This window comes from Mixophyes fleayi, chromosome 11, assembly GCF_038048845.1.
Source record: "Mixophyes fleayi isolate aMixFle1 chromosome 11, aMixFle1.hap1, whole genome shotgun sequence".
NCBI lineage: Eukaryota > Metazoa > Chordata > Amphibia > Anura > Limnodynastidae > Mixophyes > Mixophyes fleayi.
Window position 1 is genome coordinate 20,469,167 of NC_134412.1, and position 22,537 is coordinate 20,491,703.

At 42.0% G+C, this 22,537-nt stretch overlaps 1 protein-coding gene across 1 annotated transcript in view; it reads left to right on the forward strand.

Annotated features, from left to right (window-relative positions):
* The window catches only part of CLEC11A (C-type lectin domain containing 11A), an 8,403-nt gene extending 6,119 nt beyond the window's left edge, over positions 1-2,284 (forward strand). The window contains exon 4 of the mRNA XM_075191210.1: positions 1,667-2,284. Within this exon, the coding sequence (XP_075047311.1) occupies positions 1,667-2,061 (395 nt within the window). The 3' untranslated portion in view covers positions 2,062-2,284. The remainder of the gene's footprint in view (positions 1-1,666) is intronic.
* Positions 2,285-22,537: the final 20,253 nt, after the last annotated feature.

Consider the following 22,537-nt stretch of genomic DNA (forward strand, 5'->3'; position numbering starts at 1 on the left):
TGTTTTAATTACAATATTCTGTACTTTCCCAAGGGAACATCTATTTCTTGCAGTGAATAAGATTTGATTATAAAATAGGAACCTTATCATAGAGACAGGAGGTGCAGATACTGGCTTAGAACTCTATATTCTCTATAGGCAGCGACCTTCTTTTGTACTAATATTTTAAAGAACAAACAAACAAAATAAAAACAGTTTTCAAAGGAATACAAATTACATATGTGTCAATTAGGGTACCCGAAAACAGATTCTGTGACCGTACTTCGGGATCCAACCCACAGATGGCAAGACCCAATTGAACAGATGTTTAGACACATTTATTGGCGACCAAATTGAACAAACCACTCCTCCAATTACATACAGCCCCCACTTGCACAGCCTCTAAAATACATAGACCCCCTGAATGCACAGATAGCCCAAATTTAACAGAAGCCCCTTGCAGTATAGATCCTCATTCCAGCCAGTTTGCACAGACCCCTGAGGGCACAAAACCTTACATTTTTCCACTCCCCTCATTACAGCGACAGCTCCCCAATTATTGTACTTACTGAAAGAGTCACATGACAGTGTCCAGAGGTGCATTGCTTTGTATTGTCTTCCTATCCTCCATGGGATATGTGCGCTGTCTGGAGGTTCTGAGCAGGAAACCCTCCACAGTGATAGTTACATGCCCTCCAGACAGCGCATAGACACAGCGGTTCCAGACTGGCTGTACTGTGCACCGCTGTCGTTACATATAACCTCCTGTTAGAGGGGGTGTCAAGGTCCTCAAACACAGGGACAGACTTTGTGGCGTGGATCTCTGCATGTTAGTGCACAGTCCTGAATCAGGGCCCCTCCCAGCTCACAGGGCCCTAGGTAGGAACTTTGGATACCTAGTGGGTGATCCAGCTGTGCAAAGTGGTACCTAGGACGCAGATAAATGGCATGGGGAGGGCTGGCACATTTTAACCGGGGGAGGGGGGGGCAAGACTCGACTCAGCAGTCTATTAGGAACATTTTAAATGAAAAAAAAATGCAGGTTTCCCAGCGACCCAGCCCAAAGTAGCCCACTATGGGACCAGCCTGGGGCACAGATGCCCGCCATTCCCAGCCTGCCCCTGGGAATGGCGCTGCAAAAAGGCCTAAGGCAGAAGAACCCTGTATATGATATATATATCTTGTTTATTAAACGCTAAAAAAAAGTGTCTGTAAATCTGGAAACAGAAAAGTGGGATTGATGCAATGAGGTAGGTGGTCTGAAAAATGAACTCTGTTGGTGTGCGCCCCAAAACTACTACCAAGCCGAGGGTCCAATATTGCATTAATCTGTCTCTGCCTCTATCAGACGTCTCAGACCGTGATAGCAGGAGGAAGAACTCCGTGGCACATATTACTGGGTGCTTTCTCCTGCGGGCACTATTTGAGGAGGGGGAGACTGGAAGTAATGTCACTCTCCTGTATCTCGCTCTTGCTGTCTCTCACTGTCCCTAACATAATGACTGCAGCAGTGACTGACCTCATAGTGTTACTCTACTGAGAAGGGAAATGTTTGCTGGGGCTTGGCAAGTTCATATTTATAGCGTACATTTATAACCGTTACTAATAACTCTTTCATATAAAGTACATGCACTTTAGGGTTACTTTTTCATTAAATTAATCTCTGTAAATATCCTATCACTTGTAGGTTGTTTGAAAGGTAAACGTTACTACAGAAAGTGCTACCTGATTTTCCAGCACTTTGAAAACTACGCCACAGCACAGCAGCTTTGCCACAGCCGAGGGGGAAACCTGGCAATGCCCATAGATCAGCAAGAATTTACCGCTCTAGCACAGTACATTCATGACTCATTCTTTCCTTTCAACTGGCCCATCTGGATCGGGATTAATGACCTACGCTCGGACGGCCTTTACTTGTTCGAGAACGGGCACCGTGTTTCCTACTTCAATTGGTTCAAGGATCACTTGGTGACGCAGCCAAACGGCGGCATCGTGGAGAACTGTGTGTCTATCTCATCGGACGATGGAAAGTGGTGGGATAATGACTGCTCCAGGAGAATGTACTATGTCTGCGAGTATTGAGAGAAGAGTAAGGAGTACTGCTTGTAGTATCTATGATTTAATGTCATATGTTGCATAGTTCATACCTCAGGTACTTGTATTAATGCTTCTAGTATACAATATCTTGTTCAACTGACGACCCAATGAGTTAACACTTAAGAAAGTAATGGGACACTCGGGCAAATTGATCAACCTGCGGGTTTGAAAAAGTGGAGATGTTGCCTACAGCAACCAATCATATTGTAGTTGTCATTTATTTAGTACATTCTATAAAATGACAGCTAGAATATGATTGGTTGCTATAGGCAACATCTCCACTTTTTCAAACCCGCAGTTTTATAAATGTACTCCTCAGTCTCCATCTATAACATGTTTATTACTCCTCAAGAATATATCTGTCAATTTAAATAGTTTTAATTAATTGGGGATAAGCCTTTCTTATTCAGGGGACCAGACTTATGGGATATGCTGTTTTCATGGCAACCTCTGGCCTCTCTGCTTCATCTACTGGATATTTAGAGTATGACAGGTTAATGCAGAGAGATCTACAGATATGCTGTTTTGTCCCTATTGAGGCTCATTACTGCAGGTACAATTAGCCTTAGAACATACTTGCCTACTCCCGGAAACTTGTTTCCGGGAGAGGGGCGTGACTGGAGGGCGGGAGGGGGTGGGGCTCGGCCAACCACGTCATTTTGGCCCCGCCCCCGCAATTTCCGTCTCGGGGGCAGGGCCAAAATGACGCGATTGGCCGCGCCCAGCCCCCTCCCGCCCTCCAAAATGGCGCGATTCTCTGTGAATTCCGGGATGCAGGAGAGATGCCAGCTCTCACGGGAGCCCGGGAGACTGACCCGAATTTCGGGAGTCTCCTGGACTTTCCGGGAAAGGTGGCAAGTATGCCTTAGAACAATGACAAAGGTTATAGAGAGTTCCACTATTCCCTACAAGCAATATTGAAATAAGCAGCTCCCATTCAGAAGACCAGACTTTGCGGAAATTACATTTATATTAATTGTGGACAAACGTCTATATTCATAAGATATTATAACTCAAATGTCATTAATCAGAAAGGATGGGTGCCTGAAAGCCTTCATTTTTGCTTTAAAACCCCAAAATAGAATTATTAAGAAGCACACAAGGGGTTAAATGTATCAAGCTGCAAGTTTCCGGCAGGTTTGAAAAGTGGAGATGTTGCCAATAGCAACCATTCACATTCTAGTTATCATTTATTTAGTACACTCTACAAAATGACAGCTAGAGTCTGATTGGTTGCTATAGGCAACATCTCCACTTTTCAAACCCGCTGGACACTCACAGCTTGATAAATTTACCCCCGGGACTCAAGACTTTGCGCTGCAGGGATTTTTGCAATATGTGTCACCCAGTTGCCACTTTTTTGTTTGAAGAAAAATGTTGCAATACTTTTCTGCATTTATAAATATATAAATAATTGAGCGACAGGATCAGACTGTTTTTAAAAGGCAGTTAACACTCTATTTCCTATTGCAAATAATCATAAAAATATTAAATGCCGTAACGAGTGATAAAGTGAGGTGCTGGAAGCCTTGTAGGGTGCAACGCTCGATGAACGTTAGTAGAGATTCCTTCTTCTTTCAATTACACAAATGTAATTGCAAAATAAAATGTGTTGGCATGAATGGCCCTTTACTGTGATTTCCTGAAATGTATTGGATTTATTGGATTGCTATACTTTACTTTTATTGGTGCTTTATTTGAAGTTCAGGGGCAACTGTGCTTTGCAGCAGTGTCTGACTGGTCTAACTGTGTACAAAGGAAACAGCTGGAAGCTCTAATATGCTTACAAGATGGAAACAAAGAGTGTCTGTCTCTGTTTAACTCCCTCTGTCTACCACTCCAAATGTATTTCTTGGCGTACATGTCTATGAACAGTTATTATTCAGGATGCACCAATGTTCTGGAGTCATTTGCCTACTAGGCAGTTTGAGCAAGATTCCAGCTCTGCAGAATCCAGAGAATCAGATCACCCGAATCCTGCAAATCTGGATTTGATCCAGTATTTAGGTGCATCCTTATTATAAGGTGCAGATTGTGGAGGAGAGCTTAGGTCATCGGCTTTCTCTTATCGCCAGTCTGATTATGTCCTAGAACATTACTACCCCAAACAAGCAATAAAAACCTAAAGACAAATCTTTTTGTGTACTGTATTGTATCTTAGCATGTAAAAGAAAAAGTGCTATAAAAAGCTTCATCACTGGCTGTCACTATAGTAAAGCTAGATGTTAAAATGGTATTTATGTATACTTTGTAGCATAAAACGAAACTGCACATGGTAGATTCTAAGGATAAATACACAAGTGTTAATTTGATGCATGAAACATAGAACAGTAGGATCGCTGTGGGATTTTAGCCAGGGGCTGTTGCATGAGCGTACAATGCTGATCGTTTTTGTGAATGCAGCCGTGCACTATTTTTAGGCATTTAACTGCTTAGCCCAATAGCCATACAGTAATTGCAATGCCTTGGGCTTGGATCGTACCACGAAACATCCTATATCGTTATTCATTTCATTTTAATGTCCGTGTGTATGCAGTCTGGGCTGTGTATTGTTTGTCTTTTCTGGATTGTCCCCTCTGGATAAATTGTCTTCTGCTAGTCCGTTAACACTTTCTGTGTCTTTTCATTACACCCTATCTTATGGATCTTGTCTTCTCTAATCATCTTCATCATTTATTTATATAGCGCCACTAATTCCGCAGCGCTGAACAGAGAACTCACTCACATCAGTCCCTGCCCCATTGGGGCTTACAGTCCAAGTCCCCTAACATGCACAGACCGAGAAAGACTAAGGGCAATTTTAATAGCAGCCAATTAATCTACCAGTATGTTTTCGGAATGTGGGAGGAAACTGGAGCACCCGGAGGAAACCCACCCAAACACGGGGAGAACATGCAAACTCCACACAGATGAGGCTTACAGTCTAAATTCCCTAACACACAGACAGAGACAGACAGACTAGGGTAAATTTTGATAGCAGCCAATTAACCTACCAGTATGTTTTTGGAGTGTGAGAGGAAACCGGAGCACCCGGAGGAAACCCACGCAAACACAGGGATAACATACAAACTCCTCACAGATAAGGCCATGGTCGGGAATTGTACTCATGACCCCAGTGCTGTGAGGCAGAAGTGCTAACCACTACACCACCGTGCTGCCCCAATCCTTGGACCTTCTCTAATCTGCCTCTTACTGTCCATTGTGATTTAACGCCCAGCTCAACTGTCAATTTGTGTCTCCATTCCTGCTCGTATGTTCTTGGGGCCCTTTCTTGACCGATGTTCCAATCTCTTTTCCTCTGTCCTTAAATGTGTTATTATCTTCCTATATCTGTACCTGCCCCAGTACGTGTGTTATCCCCATTGCTGATCTGCTGGCTACCTAGCATCTAACCTACACATAATACCCGCTCTGTATCTCACATGACCAATTTGGCTCATTAAACCCTAGTCGTCATTTGACGACTCAAGTGTCCATCTGTGAACGTGGTGACATAGACTGTTCCACCAATCCTACTGTAGTCCCTATGCATGAGTTCCGTCTCTAGCCTGAAGGCACTGAATCATCATCATCATTTATTTATATAGCACCTGCAGATTCCGTAGCGCTGTTGAATACACTTCTGGTGGTAGATCACTATCAGAAGTACGCTTTAAACAAAAATATTGCAACATTTTGGAACCTTCTCCTGTGTCACGAATACAGTTGTCTGTACAGATCTACATGCATGCCCTTTTTAATTAAAGTCCAATTAGAATGGCTGGAGAGCTTCATAGTCCTTACCTAGAGAAACATTGAATTCTACTGCTTTGATTCCTGAATTTGCAAATCTAATATTAAAATGAAACACGCACTACATGTATAAGTTGGTTGATGCCATGGCCTCCCCTCCCCTTTTCTATGCCCACTATACCAATTCCCAAAACCCAGACAAAGACATATGTGTAGTGAAAGAGTGGTCACAGCTATATTTAATAGATTTCAGCATCATGGTGTTAAAGAAACAGCAGCACTGCAAGCCAGCTCCAGCCTAGGCTGTAACCATAACCACTTGGGGGTGGCAACCCGCCCCCCATGCTTAGAGATCCTACCCACCTCCACCTGGCTTTGCACAAAGGACCCCCACACAAGGGTGGCAGGAGCGCACGCAAGGGGCTTTCTGGGTCTCCGCTAGCGAAGTGCCCCACAAAGCGGCACTGCCAAGAAGCGTCCGCTGCTGTATAGTACAGTGCTGCCGAAACGGAGCTGCTGCGCATGCGGGCGTGTGCGCAGCGGCTCTCTCACATGTTTTTTTTTTTAGTTTTTTTGTTTTGTTTTTTTGGGGGTTTTTCTTTGTTTTTTTTGTTTTTTGGGTTTTTTGGGGGGTTTTTTTGGGGTGGGGGGGAATGCCCCCCCTAACAATCCTGCGTGCACCCCTGGGTGGTGTCGTGCGCTTCAGCTGCAACCTTAAGGGGGTCTCCCAAGGGCCGTTCCAATGGCCGCTGACTGCAGTGATTTCCCCGCTGTGACTCATCTGCATACCAAAAAACATGTTATTTAAACTACACATCCATCTAGAAACCAACAACAATTGGTCCCCGTGCTTGCACTGTTGCTTCTCCTGCAGATGAAAACATTTGCATCTATGACAAAACTAATGGGAGAATTCTGTCTCTTCCACTCGCAACCCCTTGTAATCTGCATGATCCTGCATTATGATCACGCCCCCATTGTGACATGGTCACACCCCCTGTCTCGATTCTCAGTACTTCAAAGTCGGGAGGTATTTCAGGGATACACTTATACCAATATATGAATTGGGTCACCTCCAAGGAGGTTTATTTGAACATCTATTTATCATTTAACACTTTTTTGCCCTTTATTAATGAGGTTGCCTGACTCTGAATACTCCCAAGTTTTAATTTATCCTTGCGGAGAGGTGCCAAACACTTCCCCCAATATTTAAGGCATGGTAACACTGTGTTTCCATGACAAGCATGTGTTTATACTTTTTTGCAACATAGGAGTTTAGTTGTCTTTCTAGCCACTACCTGGTACTGTGCTGTTCCAACTACTATTCCTAAGTCCTTTCCCATCTCAGCTTTCTCCATTTGGATAAATGACCTAGGAACCCTCATTCCCAAATGCCTCAACAAATACTTTAACCTTATATAATTCATGTCCCACCAATAAAGTTGCGTTTTTTAAAAAAAAGAATATTTTACTATTATGACACATTTAACAGCCCCACCCATTTGACACACCCATCAGCCCCACCCATATGACACATCCATCAGCCACACCCATATGACACACCCATCAGCCACACCCATCTGACATAACCATTTCATCACAAATGGCTGACATAAGGAGGGTCATTGTGACATGGTGATCCCTTGCCTCTATAAAACAAGCTTCTGGCCATAACTCAGTCACAACTCCAGGGGGAAAGCAGCAGGACCGGAAAGCCTGAAGGCTCTGAAGGAAATGAAGTGCTCACACTGCAGCAGTTACAGGAGAAAGGGTACAACTTGTATAGTCAAAATCTTACTGGTAACGTATATATTCACTCTATATATAACTCTACCTCCGGACTCTAAGTTACAAGCACAGAATGACTCTATATAGTATGGTGGTCGCTATGTTATATGTATTGAACCATAGAATGTTCTCAACCTGTTTAGATATGAGAAGTAAGATGGAAATTAATTGATCACAACAACATGTGCCTTTCTCTTAAAGTGAAGAAGGCTGAAAAAGAAAATTACTAGGATGCTCTCAGCATTCTATATAAAATGATTGAAAGCCACCCCTGCCCCCAAGAAGAGGTACAGAGGGCTTTGGGTGGGTGGAACCTCTTCTTGGGAGCAGGGAATTCCTACCAATATGTATAGGATGCTTTAATGTATTTGGTGCATGAGATAGGCAAAAACAATGTGATCCATGCTTTAGACTGCTAAGGAGAATTTGCACACTAGTAAGAGGTCTCTTCCATATTTCCACGTGGCAGAATTTCACGTCGCAGCAAAGCGTTCTTAGAATTAGTGTACAGTCAAAGGGAGTCTTTAGAAGCATAACCTACAAAACAGTAATGAAGAAAGGCGTGATACTTCATAGGCATAAAGAAAACTCAAAAATCCTGGAGAGAAGGGAACTAAATTTCATAGACCTCCAGATGGAAGGATATTACTCTCACTGTTATTACTAAGAATTTCAGCTACAGCCCACTACCAGGAACTCAAACCACAGACGACCAATAACGCTTTAATTCATCCTGTGCCTTTCTCTTAAAGTGAAGAAGACTGAAGAAGAAAATTACTAGGATGCTCTCGGCATTCTATATAAAATGATTGAAAGCCACCCCTGCCCCCAAGAAGAGGTACAGAGGGCTTTGGGTGGGTGGAACCTCTTCTTGGGGGCAGGGAATTCCTACTAATATGTTTAGGATGCCTTAATGTATTTGGTGCATGAGATAGGCAAAAACAATGCGATCCATGCTTTAGACTGCTAAGGAGAATTTGCACACTAGTAAGAGGTCTCTTTCATATCTCCACGTGGAAGAACTTCACGTCGCAGCAAAGCGTTCTTAGAATTAGTGTACAGTCAAATGGAGTCTTTAGAAGCATAACCTGCAAAACAGTAATGAAGAAAGGCGTGATCCTTCATAGCTATAAAGAAAATTCAAAAATCCTGGAGAGAAGGGAACTAAATTTCATAGATCTCCAAATGGAAGGATATTACTCTCACTGTTATTACTAAGAAATTCAGCTACAGCCCACTACCAGGAACTCAAACCACAGACGACCAATAACGCTTTAATTTATCATGTGCCTTTCTCTTAAAGTGAAGAAGGCTGAAGAAGAAAATTACTAGGATGCTCTCGGCATTCTATATAAAATGATTGAAAGCCACCCCTGCCCCCAAGAAGAGGTACAGAGGTCTTTGGGTGGGTGGAACCTCTTCTTGGGGGCAGGGAATTCCTACCAATATGTATAGGATGCCATAATGTATTTGGTGCATGAAGTAGGCAAAAACAATTCGATCCATGCTTTAGACTGCTAAGGAGAATTTGCACACTAGTAAGAGGACTCTTCCATATCTCCACGTGGAAGAACTTCACGTCGCAGCAAAGCTTTCTTAGAATTAGTGCACAGTCAAATGGAGGCTTTAGAAGCATAACCTGCAAAACACTAATGAAGAAAAGCGTGATCCTTCATAGGTATAAAGAAAATTCAAAAATCCTGGAGAGAAGGGAACTAAATTTCATAGATCTCCAGATGGAAGGTGGATAAACAACTTGGGAAGCTTCACCCCAAAAGGCCTCCTCATAGACATCGACCTAGGGAGGTCTCACTGTTATTACTAAGAATTTCAGCTACAGCCCACTACCAAGAACACAAACCACAGAGGACCAATAACGCCTTAATTCATCATGTGCCTTTCTCTTAAAGTGAAGAAGGCTGAAGAAGAAAATTACTAGGATGCTCTCGGCATTCTATATAAAATGATTGAAATCTACCCCTGCCCCCAAGAAGAGGTACAGAGGGTTTTGGGTGGGTGGAACCTCTTCTTGGGGGCAGGGAATTCCTACCAAAATGTATAGGATGCCTTATTGTATTTGGTGCATGAGATAGGCAAAAACAATGCGATCCATGCTTTAGACTGCTAAGGAGAATTTGCACACTAGTAAGAGGTCTCTTCCATATCTCCAAGTGGAAGAACTTCACGTCGCAGCAAAGCGTTCTTAGAATTAGTGCACAGTCAAATGGAGTCTTTAGAAGCATAACCTGCAAAACAATAATGAAGAAAGGCGTGATACTTCATAGGTATAAAGAAAATTCAAAAATCCTGAAGAGAAGGGAACTAAATTTCATAGATCTCCAGATGGAAGGATATTACTCTCGCTGTTATTGCTAAGAATTTCAGCTACAGCCCACTACCAAGAACTCAAACCACAGACGACCAATAACGCCTTAATTCATCCTGTGCCTTTCTCTTAAAGTGAAGAAGGCTGAAGAAGAAAATTACTAGGATGCTCTCGGCATTCTATATAAAATTATTGAAATCCACCCCTGCCCCCATGAAGAGGTACAGAGGGCTTTGGGTGGGTGGAACCTCTTCTTGGGGGCAGGGAATTCCTACCAATATGTATAGGCCGCCTTAATGTATTTGGTGCATAAGATAGGCAAAAACAATGCGATCCATGCTTAAGACTGCTAAGGAGAATTTGCACACTAGTAAGAGGTCTCTTCCATATCTCCACGTGGAAGAACTTCACGTCGCAGTAAAGCGTTCTTAGAATTAGTGCACAGTCAAATGGAGTCTTTAGAAGCATAACCTGCAAAACAGTAATGAAGAAAAGCGAGATCCTTAATAGGTATTAAGAAAATTAAAAAATCCTGGAGAGAAGGGAACTAAATTTCATAGATCTCCAGATGGAAGGTGGATAAACAACCTAGGAAGCTTCACTCCAAAAGGCCTCCTCATAGACAACGACCTAGGGAAGGTCTCACTGTTATTACTAAGAATTTCAGCTACAGCCCACTACCAAGAACTCAAACCACAGACGACCAATAACGCTTTAATTCATCCTGTGCCTTTCTCTTAAAGTGAAGAAGGCTGAAGAAGAAAATTACTAGGATGCTTTCTGCATTCTATATAAAATGATTGAAAGCCACCCCTGCCCCCAAGAAGAGGTACAGAGGGCTTTGGGTGGGTGGAACCTCTTCTTGGGGGCAGGGAATTCCTACCAATATGTGTAGGATGCCTTATTGTATTTGGTGCATGAGATAGGCAAAAACAATGCGATCCATGCTTTAGACTGCTAAGGAGAATTTGCACACTAGTAAGAGGACTCTTCCATATCTCCACGTGGAAGAACTTCACGTCGCAGCAAAGCGTTCTTAGAATTAGTGCACAGTCAAATGGAGTCTTTAGAAGCATAACCTGCAAAACAGTGATGAAGAAAAGCGTGATCCTTCATAGGTATAAAGAAAATTCAAAAATCCTGGAGAGAAGGGAACTACATTTCATAGATCTCCAGATGTAAGGTGGATAAACAACTTAGGAAGCTTCACCCCAAAAGGCCTCCTCATAGACATCGACCTAGGGAGGTCTCACTGTTATTACTAAGAATTTCAGCTACAGCCCACTACCAAGAACACAAACCACAGACGACCAATAACGCCTTAATTCATCATGTGCCTTTCTCTTAAAGTGAAGAAGGCTGAAGAAGAAAATTACTAGGATGCTCTCGGCATTCTATATAAAATGATTGAAAGCCACCCCTGCCCCCAAGAAGAGGTACAGAGGGCTTTGGGTGGGTGGAACCTCTTCTTGGGGGCAGGGAATTCCTACCAATATGTATAGGATGCCTTATTGTATTTAGTGCATGAGATAGGCAAAAACAATGCGATCCATGCTTTAGACTGCTAAGGAGAATTTGCACACTAGTAAGAGGACTCTTCCATATCTCCACGTGGAAGAACTTCACGTCGCAGCAAAGCGTTCTTAGAATTAGTGCACAGTCAAATGGAGTCTTTAGAAGCATAACCTGCAAAACAGTAATGAAGAAAGGCGTGATCCTTCATAGGTATAAAGAAAACTCAAAAATACTGGAGAGAAGGGAACTAAATTTCATAGATCTCCAGATGGAAGGTGGATAAACAACTTAGGAAGCTTCACCCCAAAAGACCTCCTCATAGACATCGACCTAGGGAGGTCTCACTGTTATTACTAAGAATTTCAGCTACAGCCCACTACCAAGAACACAAACCAAAGAGGACCAATAACGCCTTAATTCATCATGTGCCTTTCTCTTAAAGTGAAGAAGGCTGAAGAAGAAAATTACTAGGATGCTCTCGGCATTCTATATAAAATGATTGAAATCTACCCCTGCCCCCAAGAAGAGGTACAGAGGGCTCTGGGTGGGTGGAACCTCTTCTTGGGGGCAGGGAATTACCACCACTATGTCTAGGATGCCTTAATGTCTTTGGTACATAAGATAGGCAAAAACAATGCGATCCATGCTTTAGACTGCTAAGGAGAATTTGCACACTAGTAAGAGGTCTTTTCCATATCTCCACGTGGAAGAACTTCACGTCGCAGTAAAGCGTTCTTAGAATTAGTGCACCGTCAAATGGAGTCTTTAGAAGCATAACCTGCAAAACAGTAATGAAGAAAAGTGAGATCCTTTATAGGTATTAAGAAAATTAAAAAATCCTGGAGAGAAGGGAACTAAATTTCATAGATCTCCAGATGGAAGGTGGATAAACAACTTAGGAAGCTTCACCCCAAAAGGCCTCCTCATAGACATCGACCTAGGGAAGGTCTCACTGTTATTACTAAGAATTTCAGCTACAGCCCACTACCAAGAACACAAACCACAGACGACCAATAACGCCTTAATTCATCCTGTGCCTTTCTCTTAAAGTGAAGAAGGCTGAAGAAGAAAATTACTAGGATGCTCTCGGCATTCTATATAAAATGATTGAAAGTCACCCCTGCCCCCAAGAAGAGGTACAGAGGGCTTTGGGTGGGTGGAACCTCTTCTTGGGGGCAGGGAATTCCTACCAATATGTATAGGATGCCTTATTGTATTTGGTGCATGAGATAGGCAAAAACCATGCGATCCATGCTTAAGACTACTAAGGAGAATTTGCACACTAGTAAGAGGTCTTTTCCATATCTCCACGTGGAAGAACTTCACGTTGCAGTAAAGCGTTCTTAGAATTAGTGCACCGTCAAATGGAGTCTTTAGAAGCATAACCTGCAAAACAGTAATGAAGAAAAGTGAGATCCTTTATAGGTATTAAGAAAATTAAAAAATCCTGGAGAGAAGGGAACTAAATTTCATAGATCTCCAGATGGAAGGTGGATAAACAACTTAGGAAGCTTCACCCCAAAAGGCCTCCTCATAGACATTGACCTAGGGAAGGTCTCACTGTTATTACTAAGAATTTCAGCTACAGCCCACTACCAAGAACACAAACCACAGACGACCAATAACGCCTTAATTTATCCTGTGCCTTTCTCTTAAAGTGAAGAAGGCTGAAGAAGAAAATTACTAGGATGCTCTCGGCATTCTATATAAAATGATTGAAAGTCACCCCTGCCCCCAAGAAGAGGTACAGAGGGCTTTGGGTGGGTGGAACCTCTTCTTGGGGGCAGGGAATTCCTACCAATATGTATAGGATGCCTTATTGTATTTGGTGCATGAGATAGGCAAAAACCATGCGATCCATGCTTAAGACTACTAAGGAGAATTTGCACACTAGTAAGAGGTCTTTTCCATATCTCCACGTGGAAGAACTTCACGTTGCAGTAAAGCGTTCTTAGAATTAGTGCACCGTCAAATGGAGTCTTTAGAAGCATAACCTGCAAAACAGTAATGAAGAAAAGTGAGATCCTTTATAGGTATTAAGAAAATTAAAAAATCCTGGAGAGAAGGGAACTAAATTTCATAGATCTCCAGATGGAAGGTGGATAAACAACTTAGGAAGCTTCACCCCAAAAGGCCTCCTCATAGACATTGACCTAGGGAAGGTCTCACTGTTATTACTAAGAATTTCAGCTACAGCCCACTACCAAGAACACAAACCACAGACGACCAATAACGCCTTAATTTATCCTGTGCCTTTCTCTTAAAGTGAAGAAGGCTGAAGAAGAAAATTACTAGGATGCTCTCGGCATTCTATATAAAATGATTGAAAGTCACCCCTGCCCCCAAGAAGAGGTACAGAGGGCTTTGGGTGGGTGGAACCTCTTCTTGGGGGCAGGGAATTCCTACCAATATGTATAGGATTCCTTATTGTATTTGGTGCATGAGATAGGCAAAAACAATGCGATCCATGCTTTAGACTGCTAAGGAGAATTTGCACACTAGTAAGAGGTCTCTTCCATATCTCCATGTGGAAGAACTTCACGTCGCAGCAAAGCGTTCTTAGAATTAGTGCAGAGTCATATGGAGGCTTTAGATGCATTACCTGCAAAACAGTAATGAAGAAAACCGTGATTCTTCATAGGTATAAAGAAAATTCAAAAATCATGGAGAGAAGGGAACTAAATTTCATTGATCTCCAGATGGAAGGATATTACTCTTACTGTTATTACTAAGAATTTCAGCTACAGCCCACTACCAAGAACACAAACCACAGACGACCAATAACGCCTTAATTCATCCTGTGCCTTTCTCTTAAAGTGAAAAAGGCTGAAGAAGAAAATTACTAGGATGCTCTCGGCATTCTATATAAAATGATTGAAAGCCACCCCTGTCCCCAAGAAGAGGTACAGAGGGCTTTGGGTGGGTGGAACCTCTTCTTGGGGGCAGGGAATTCCTACCAAAATGTATAGGATTCCTTATTGTATTTGGTGCATGAGATAGGCAAAAACAATGCGATCCATGCTTTAGACTGCTAAGGAGAATTTGCACACTAGTAAGAGGTCTCTTCCATATCTCCATGTGGAAGAACTTCACGTCGCAGCAAAGCGTTCTTAGAATTAGTGCACAGTCATATGGAGGCTTTAGAAGCATAACCTGCAAAACAGTAATGAAGAAAACCGTGATTCTTCATAGGTATAAAGAAAATTCAAAAATCATGGAGAGAAGGGAACTAAATTTCATTGATCTCCAGATGGAAGGATATTACTCTTACTGTTATTACTAAGAATTTCAGCTACAGCCCACTACCAAGAACACAAACCACAGACGACCAATAACGCCTTAATTCATCCTGTGCTTTTCTCTTAAAGTGAAAAAGGCTGAAGAAGAAAATTACTAGGATGCTCTCGGCATTCTATATAAAATGATTGAAAGCCACCCCTGTCCCCAAGAAGAGGTACAGAGGGCTTTGGGTGGGTGGAACCTCTTCTTGGGGGCAGGGAATTCCTACCAAAATGTATAGGATTCCTTATTGTATTTGGTGCATGAGATAGGCAAAAACAATGCGATCCATGCTTTAGACTGCTAAGGAGAATTTGCACACTAGTAAGAGGTCTCTTCCATATCTCCATGTGGAAGAACTTCACGTCGCAGCAAAGCGTTCTTAGAATTAGTGCACAGTCATATGGAGGCTTTAGATGCATTACCTGCAAAACAGTAATGAAGAAAACCGTGATTCTTCATAGGTATAAAGAAAATTCAAAAATCATGGAGAGAAGGGAACTAAATTTCATTGATCTCCAGATGGAAGGATATTACTCTTACTGTTATTACTAAGAATTTCAGCTACAGCCCACTACCAAGAACACAAACCACAGACGACCAATAACGCCTTAATTCATCCTGTGCCTTTCTCTTAAAGTGAAAAAGGCTGAAGAAGAAAATTACTAGGATGCTCTCGGCATTCTATATAAAATGATTGAAAGCCACCCCTGTCCCCAAGAAGAGGTACAGAGGGCTTTGGGTGGGTGGAACCTCTTCTTGGGGGCAGGGAATTCCTACCAAAATGTATAGGATTCCTTATTGTATTTGGTGCATGAGATAGGCAAAAACAATGCGATCCATGCTTTAGACTGCTAAGGAGAATTTGCACACTAGTAAGAGGTCTCTTCCATATCTCCACGTGGAAGAGTTTCACGTCGCAGCAAAGCGTTTTTAGAATTAGTGCACAGTCAAATGGAGTCTTTAGAAGCATAACCTGCAAAACAATAATGAAGAAAGGCGTGATACTTCATAGGTATAAAGAAAATTAAAAAATCCTGGAGAGAAGGGAACTAAATTTCATAGATCTCCAGATGGAAGGTGGATAAACAACTTAGGAAGCTTCACCCCAAAAGGCCTCCTCATAGACATCGACCTAGGGAGGTCTCACTGTTATTACTAAGAATTTCAGCTACAGCCCACTACCAAGAACACAAACCACAGACGACCAATAACGCCTTAATTCATCCTGTGCCTTTCTCTTAAAGTGAAGAAGGCTGAAGAAGAAAATTACTAGGATGCTCTCGGCATTCTATATAAAATTATTGAAATCCACCCCTGCCCCCAAGAAGAGGTACAGATGGCTTTGGGTGGGTGGAACCTCTTCTTGGGGGCAGGGAATTCCTTCCAATATGTATAGGATGCCTTAATGTATTTGGTTCATGAGATAGGCAAAAACAATGCGATCCATGCTTTAGACTGCTAAGGAGAATTTGCACACTAGGAAGAGGTCTCTTCCATATCTCCACGTGGAAGAGTTTCACGTCGCAGCAAAGCGTTTTTAGAATTAGTGCACAGTCAAATGGAGTCTTTAGAAGCATAACCTGCAAAACAGTAATGAAGAAAGGCGTGATACTTCATAGGTATAAAGAAAATTCAAAAATCCTGGAGAGAAGGGAACTAAATTTCATAGATCTCCAAATGGAAGGATATTACGCTCACTATTATTACTAAGAATTTCAGCTACAGCCCACTACCAAGAACACAAACCACAGACGACCAATAACGCCTTAATTCATCCTGTGCCTTTCTCTTAAAGTGAAAAAGGCTGAAGAAGAAAATTACTAGGATGCTCTCGGCATTCTATATAAAATTATTGAAAGCCACCCCTGTCCCCAAGAAGAGGTACAGAGGGCTTTGGGTGGGTGGAACCTCTTCTTGGGGGCAGGGAATTCCTACCAAAATGTATAGGATTCCTTATTGTATTTGGTTCATCAGATAGGCAAAAACAATGCGATCCATGCTTTAAACTGCTAAGGAGAATTTGCACACTAGTAAGAGGTCTTTTCCATATCTCCACGTGGAAGAACTTCACGTCGCAGTAAAGCGTTCTTAGAATTAGTGCACCGTCAAATGGAGTCTTTAGAAGCATAACCTGCAAAACAGTAATGAAGAAAAGCGAGATCCTTTATAGGTATTAAGAAAATTAAAAAATCCTGGAGAGAAGGGAACTAAATTTCATAGATCTCCAGATGGAAGGTGGATAAACAACTTAGGAAGCTTCACCCCAAAATGCCTCCTCATAGACATTGACCTAGGGAAGGTCTCACTGTTATTACTAAGAATTTCAGCTACAGCCCACTACCAAGAACACAAACCACAGACGACCAATAACGCCTTAATTTATCCTGTGCCTTTCTCTTAAAGTGAAGAAGGCTGAAGAAGAAAATTACTAGGATGCTCTCGGCATTCTATATAAAATGATTGAAAGTCACCCCTGCCCCCAAGATGAGGTACAGAGGGCTTTGGGTGGGTGGAACCTCTTCTTGGGGGCAGGGAATTCCTTCCAATATGTATAGGATTCCTTATTGTATTTGGTGCAAGAGATAGGCAAAAACAATGCGATCCATGCTTTAGACTGCTAAGGAGAATTTGCACACTAGTAAGAGGTCTCTTCCATATCTCCATGTGGAAGAACTTCACGTCGCAGCAAAGCGTTCTTAGAATTAGTGCAGAGTCATATGGAGGCTTTAGATGCATTACCTGCAAAACAGTAATGAAGAAAACCGTGATTCTTCATAGGTATAAAGAAAATTCAAAAATCATGGAGAGAAGGGAACTAAATTTCATTGATCTCCAGATGGAAGGATATTACTCTTACTGTTATTACTAAGAATTTCAGCTACAGCCCACTACCAAGAACACAAACCACAGACGACCAATAACGCCTTAATTCATCCTGTGCCTTTCTCTTAAAGTGAAAAAGGCTGAAGAAGAAAATTACTAGGATGCTCTCGGCATTCTATATAAAATGATTGAAAGCCACCCCTGTCCCCAAGAAGAGGTACAGAGGGCTTTGGGTGGGTGGAACCTCTTCTTGGGGGCAGGGAATTCCTACCAAAATGTATAGGATTCCTTATTGTATTTGGTGCATGAGATAGGCAAAAACAATGCGATCCATGCTTTAGACTGCTAAGGAGAATTTGCACACTAGTAAGAGATCTCTTCCATATCTCCACGTGGAAGAGTTTCACGTCGCAGCAAAGCGTTTTTAGAATTAGTGCACAGTCAAATGGAGTCTTTAGAAGCATAACCTGCAAAACAATAATGAAGAAAGGCGTGATACTTCATAGGTATAAAGAAAATTAAAAAATCCTGGAGAGAAGGGAACTAAATTTCATAGATCTCCAGATGGAAGGTGGATAAACAACTTAGGAAGCTTCACCCCAAAAGGCCTCCTCATAGACATCGACCTAGGGAGGTCTCACTGTTATTACTAAGAATTTCAGCTACAGCCCACTACCAAGAACACAAACCACAGACGACCAATAACGCCTTAATTCATCCTGTGCCTTTCTCTTAAAGTGAAGAAGGCTGAAGAAGAAAATTACTAGGATGCTCTCGGCATTCTATATAAAATTATTGAAATCCACCCCTGCCCCCAAGAAGAGGTACAGATGGCTTTGGGTGGGTGGAACCTCTTCTTGGGGGCAGGGAATTCCTTCCAATATGTATAGGATGCCTTAATGTATTTGGTTCATGAGATAGGCAAAAACAATGCGATCCATGCTTTAGACTGCTAAGGAGAATTTGCACACTAGGAAGAGGTCTCTTCCATATCTCCACGTGGAAGAGTTTCACGTCGCAGCAAAGCGTTTTTAGAATTAGTGCACAGTCAAATGGAGTCTTTAGAAGCATAACCTGCAAAACAGTAATGAAGAAAGGCGTGATACTTCATAGGTATAAAGAAAATTAAAAAATCCTGGAGAGAAGGGAACTAAATTTCATAGATCTCCAAATGGAAGGATATTACGCTCACTATTATTACTAAGAATTTCAGCTACAGCCCACTACCAAGAACACAAACCACAGACGACCAATAACGCCTTAATTCATCCTGTGCCTTTCTCTTAAAGTGAAAAAGGCTGAAGAAGAAAATTACTAGGATGCTCTCGGCATTCTATATAAAATGATTGAAAGCCACCCCTGTCCCCAAGAAGAGGTACAGAGGGCTTTGGGTGGGTGGAACCTCTTCTTGGGGGCAGGGAATTCCTACCAAAATGTATAGGATTCCTTATTGTGTTTGGTGCATGAGATAGGCAAAAACAATGCGATCCATGCTTTAGACTGCTAAGGAGAATTTGCACACTAGTAAGAGGACTCTTCCATATCTCCACGTGGAAGAACTTCACGTCGCAGCAAAGCGTTCTTAGAATTAGTGCACCGTCAAATGGAGGCTTTAGAAGCATAACCTGCAAAACAGTAATGAAGAAAGGCGTGATCCTTCATAGGTATAAAGAAAATTCAAAAATCATGGAGAGAAGGGAACTAAATTTCATTGATCTCCAGATGGAAGGATATTACTCTTACTGTTATTACTAAGAATTTCAGCTACAGCCCACTACCAAGAACACAAACCACAGACGACCAATAACGCCTTAATTCATCCTGTGCCTTTCTCTTAAAGTGAAAAAGGCTGAAGAAGAAAATTACTAGGATGCTCTCGGCATTCTATATAAAATGATTGAAAGCCACCCCTGTCCCCAAGAAGAGGTACAGAGGGCTTTGGGTGGGTGGAACCTCTTCTTGGGGGCAGGGAATTCCTACCAAAATGTATAGGATTCCTTATTGTATTTGGTGCATGAGATAGGCAAAAACAATGCGATCCATGCTTTAGACTGCTAAGGAGAATTTGCACACTAGTAAGAGGTCTCTTCCATATCTCCACGTGGAAGAGTTTCACGTCGCAGCAAAGCGTTTTTAGAATTAGTGCACAGTCAAATGGAGTCTTTAGAAGCATAACCTGCAAAACAATAATGAAGAAAGGCGTGATACTTCATAGGTATAAAGAAAATTAAAAAATCCTGGAGAGAAGGGAACTAAATTTCATAGATCTCCAGATGGAAGGTGGATAAACAACTTAGGAAGCTTCACCCCAAAAGGCCTCCTCATAGACATCGACCTAGGGAGGTCTCACTGTTATTACTAAGAATTTCAGCTACAGCCCACTACCAAGAACACAAACCACAGACGACCAATAACGCCTTAATTCATCCTGTGCCTTTCTCTTAAAGTGAAGAAGGCTGAAGAAGAAAATTACTAGGATGCTCTCGGCATTCTATATAAAATTATTGAAATCCACCCCTGCCCCCAAGAAGAGGTACAGATGGCTTTGGGTGGGTGGAACCTCTTCTTGGGGGCAGGGAATTCCTTCCAATATGTATAGGATGCCTTAATGTATTTGGTTCATGAGATAGGCAAAAACAATGCGATCCATGCTTTAGATTGCTAAGGAGAATTTGCACACTAGTAAGAGGTCTCTTCCATATCTCCACGTGGAAGAGTTTCACGTCGCAGCAAAGCGTTTTTAGAATTAGTGCACAGTCAAATGGAGTCTTAAGAAGCATAACCTGCAAAACAGTAATGAAGAAAGGCGTGATACTTCATAGGTATAAAGAAAATTAAAAAATCCTGGAGAGAAGGGAACTAAATTTCATAGATCTCCAGATGGAAGGATATTACGCTCACTATTATTACTAAGAATTTCAGCTACAGCCCACTACCAAGAACACAAACCACAGACGACCAATAACGCCTTAATTCATCCTGTGCCTTTCTCTTAAAGTGAAAAAGGCTGAAGAAGAAAATTACTAGGATGCTCTCGGCATTCTATATAAAATGATTGAAAGCCACCCCTGTCCCCAAGAAGAGGTACAGAGGGCTTTTGGGTGGGTGGAACCTCTTCTTGGGGGCAGGGAATTCCTACCAAAATGTATAGGATTCCTTATTGTATTTGGTGCATGAGATAGGCAAAAACAATGCGATCCATGCTTTAGACTGCTAAGGAGAATTTGCACACTAGTAAGAGGACTCTTCCATATCTCCACGTGGAAGAACTTCACGTCGCAGCAAAGCGTTCTTAGAATTAGTGCACCGTCAAATGGAGTCTTTAGAAGCATAACCTGCAAAACAGTAATGAAGAAAACCGTTATTCTTCATAGGTATAAAGAAAATTCAAAAATCATGAAGAGAAGGGAACTAAATTTCATTGATCTCCAGATGGAAGGATATTACTTTTACTGTTATTACTAAGAAATTCAGCTACAGCCCACTACCAAGAACACAAACCACAGACGACCAATAACGCCTTAATTCATCCTGTGCCTTTCTCTTAAAGTGAAAAAGGCTGAAGAAGAAAATTACTAGGATGCTCTCGGCATTCTATATAAAATGATTGAAAGCCACCCCTGTCCCCAAGAAGAGGTACAGAGGGCTTTGGGTGGGTGGAACCTCTTCTTGGGGGCAGGGAATTCCTTCCAATATGTATAGGATGCCTTAATGTATTTGGTTCATGAGATAGGCAAAAACAATGCGATCCATGCTTTAGACTGCTAAGGAGAATTTGCACACTAGTAAGAGGTCTCTTCCATATCTCCACGTGGAAGAGTTTCACGTCGCAGCAAAGCGTTTTTAGAATTAGTGCACAGTCAAATGGAGTCTTTAGAAGCATAACCTGCAAAACAGTAATGAAGAAAGGCGTGATACTTCATAGGTATAAAGAAAATTAAAAAATCCTGGAGAGAAGGGAACTAAATTTCATAGATCTCCAAATGGAAGGATATTACTCTTACTGTTATTACTAAGAATTTCAGCTACAGCCCACTACCAAGAACACAAACCACAGACGACCAATAACGCCTTAATTCATCCTGTGCCTTTCTCTTAAAGTGAAAAAGGCTGAAGAAGAAAATTACTAGGATGCTCTCGGCATTCTATATAAAATGATTGAAAGCCACCCCTGTCCCCAAGAAGAGGTACAGAGGGCTTTGGGTGGGTGGAACCTCTTCTTGGCGGCAGGGAATTCCTACCAAAATGTATAGGATTCCTTATTGTATTTGGTGCATGAGATAGGCAAAAACAATGCGATCCATGCTTTAGACTGCTAAGGAGAATTTGCACACTAGTAAGAGGTCTCTTCCATATCTCCACGTGGAAGAGTTTCACGTCGCAGCAAAGCGTTTTTAGAATTAGTGCGAAGTCAAATGGAGTCTTTAGAAGCATAACCTGCAAAACAATAATGAAGAAAGGCGTGATACTTCATAGGTATAAAGAAAATTAAAAAATCCTGGAGAGAAGGGAACTAAATTTCATAGATCTCCAGATGGAAGGTGGATAAACAACTTAGGAAGCTTCACCCCAAAAGGCCTCCTCATAGACATCGACCTAGGGAGGTCTCACTGTTATTACTAAGAATTTCAGCTACAGCCCACTACCAACAACACAAACCACAGACGACCAATAACGCCTTAATTCATCCTGTGCCTTTCTCTTAAAGTGAAGAAGGCTGAAGAAGAAAATTACTAGGATGCTCTCGGCATTCTATATAAAATTATTGAAATCCACCCCTGCCCCCAAGAAGAGGTACAGATGGCTTTGGGTGGGTGGAACCTCTTCTTGGGGGCAGGGAATTCCTTCCAATATGTATAGGATGCCTTAATGTATTTGGTTCATGAGATAGGCAAAAACAATGCGATCCATGCTTTAGACTGCTAAGGAGAATTTGCACACTAGTAAGAGGTCTCTTCCATATCTCCACGTGGAAGAGTTTCACGTCGCAGCAAA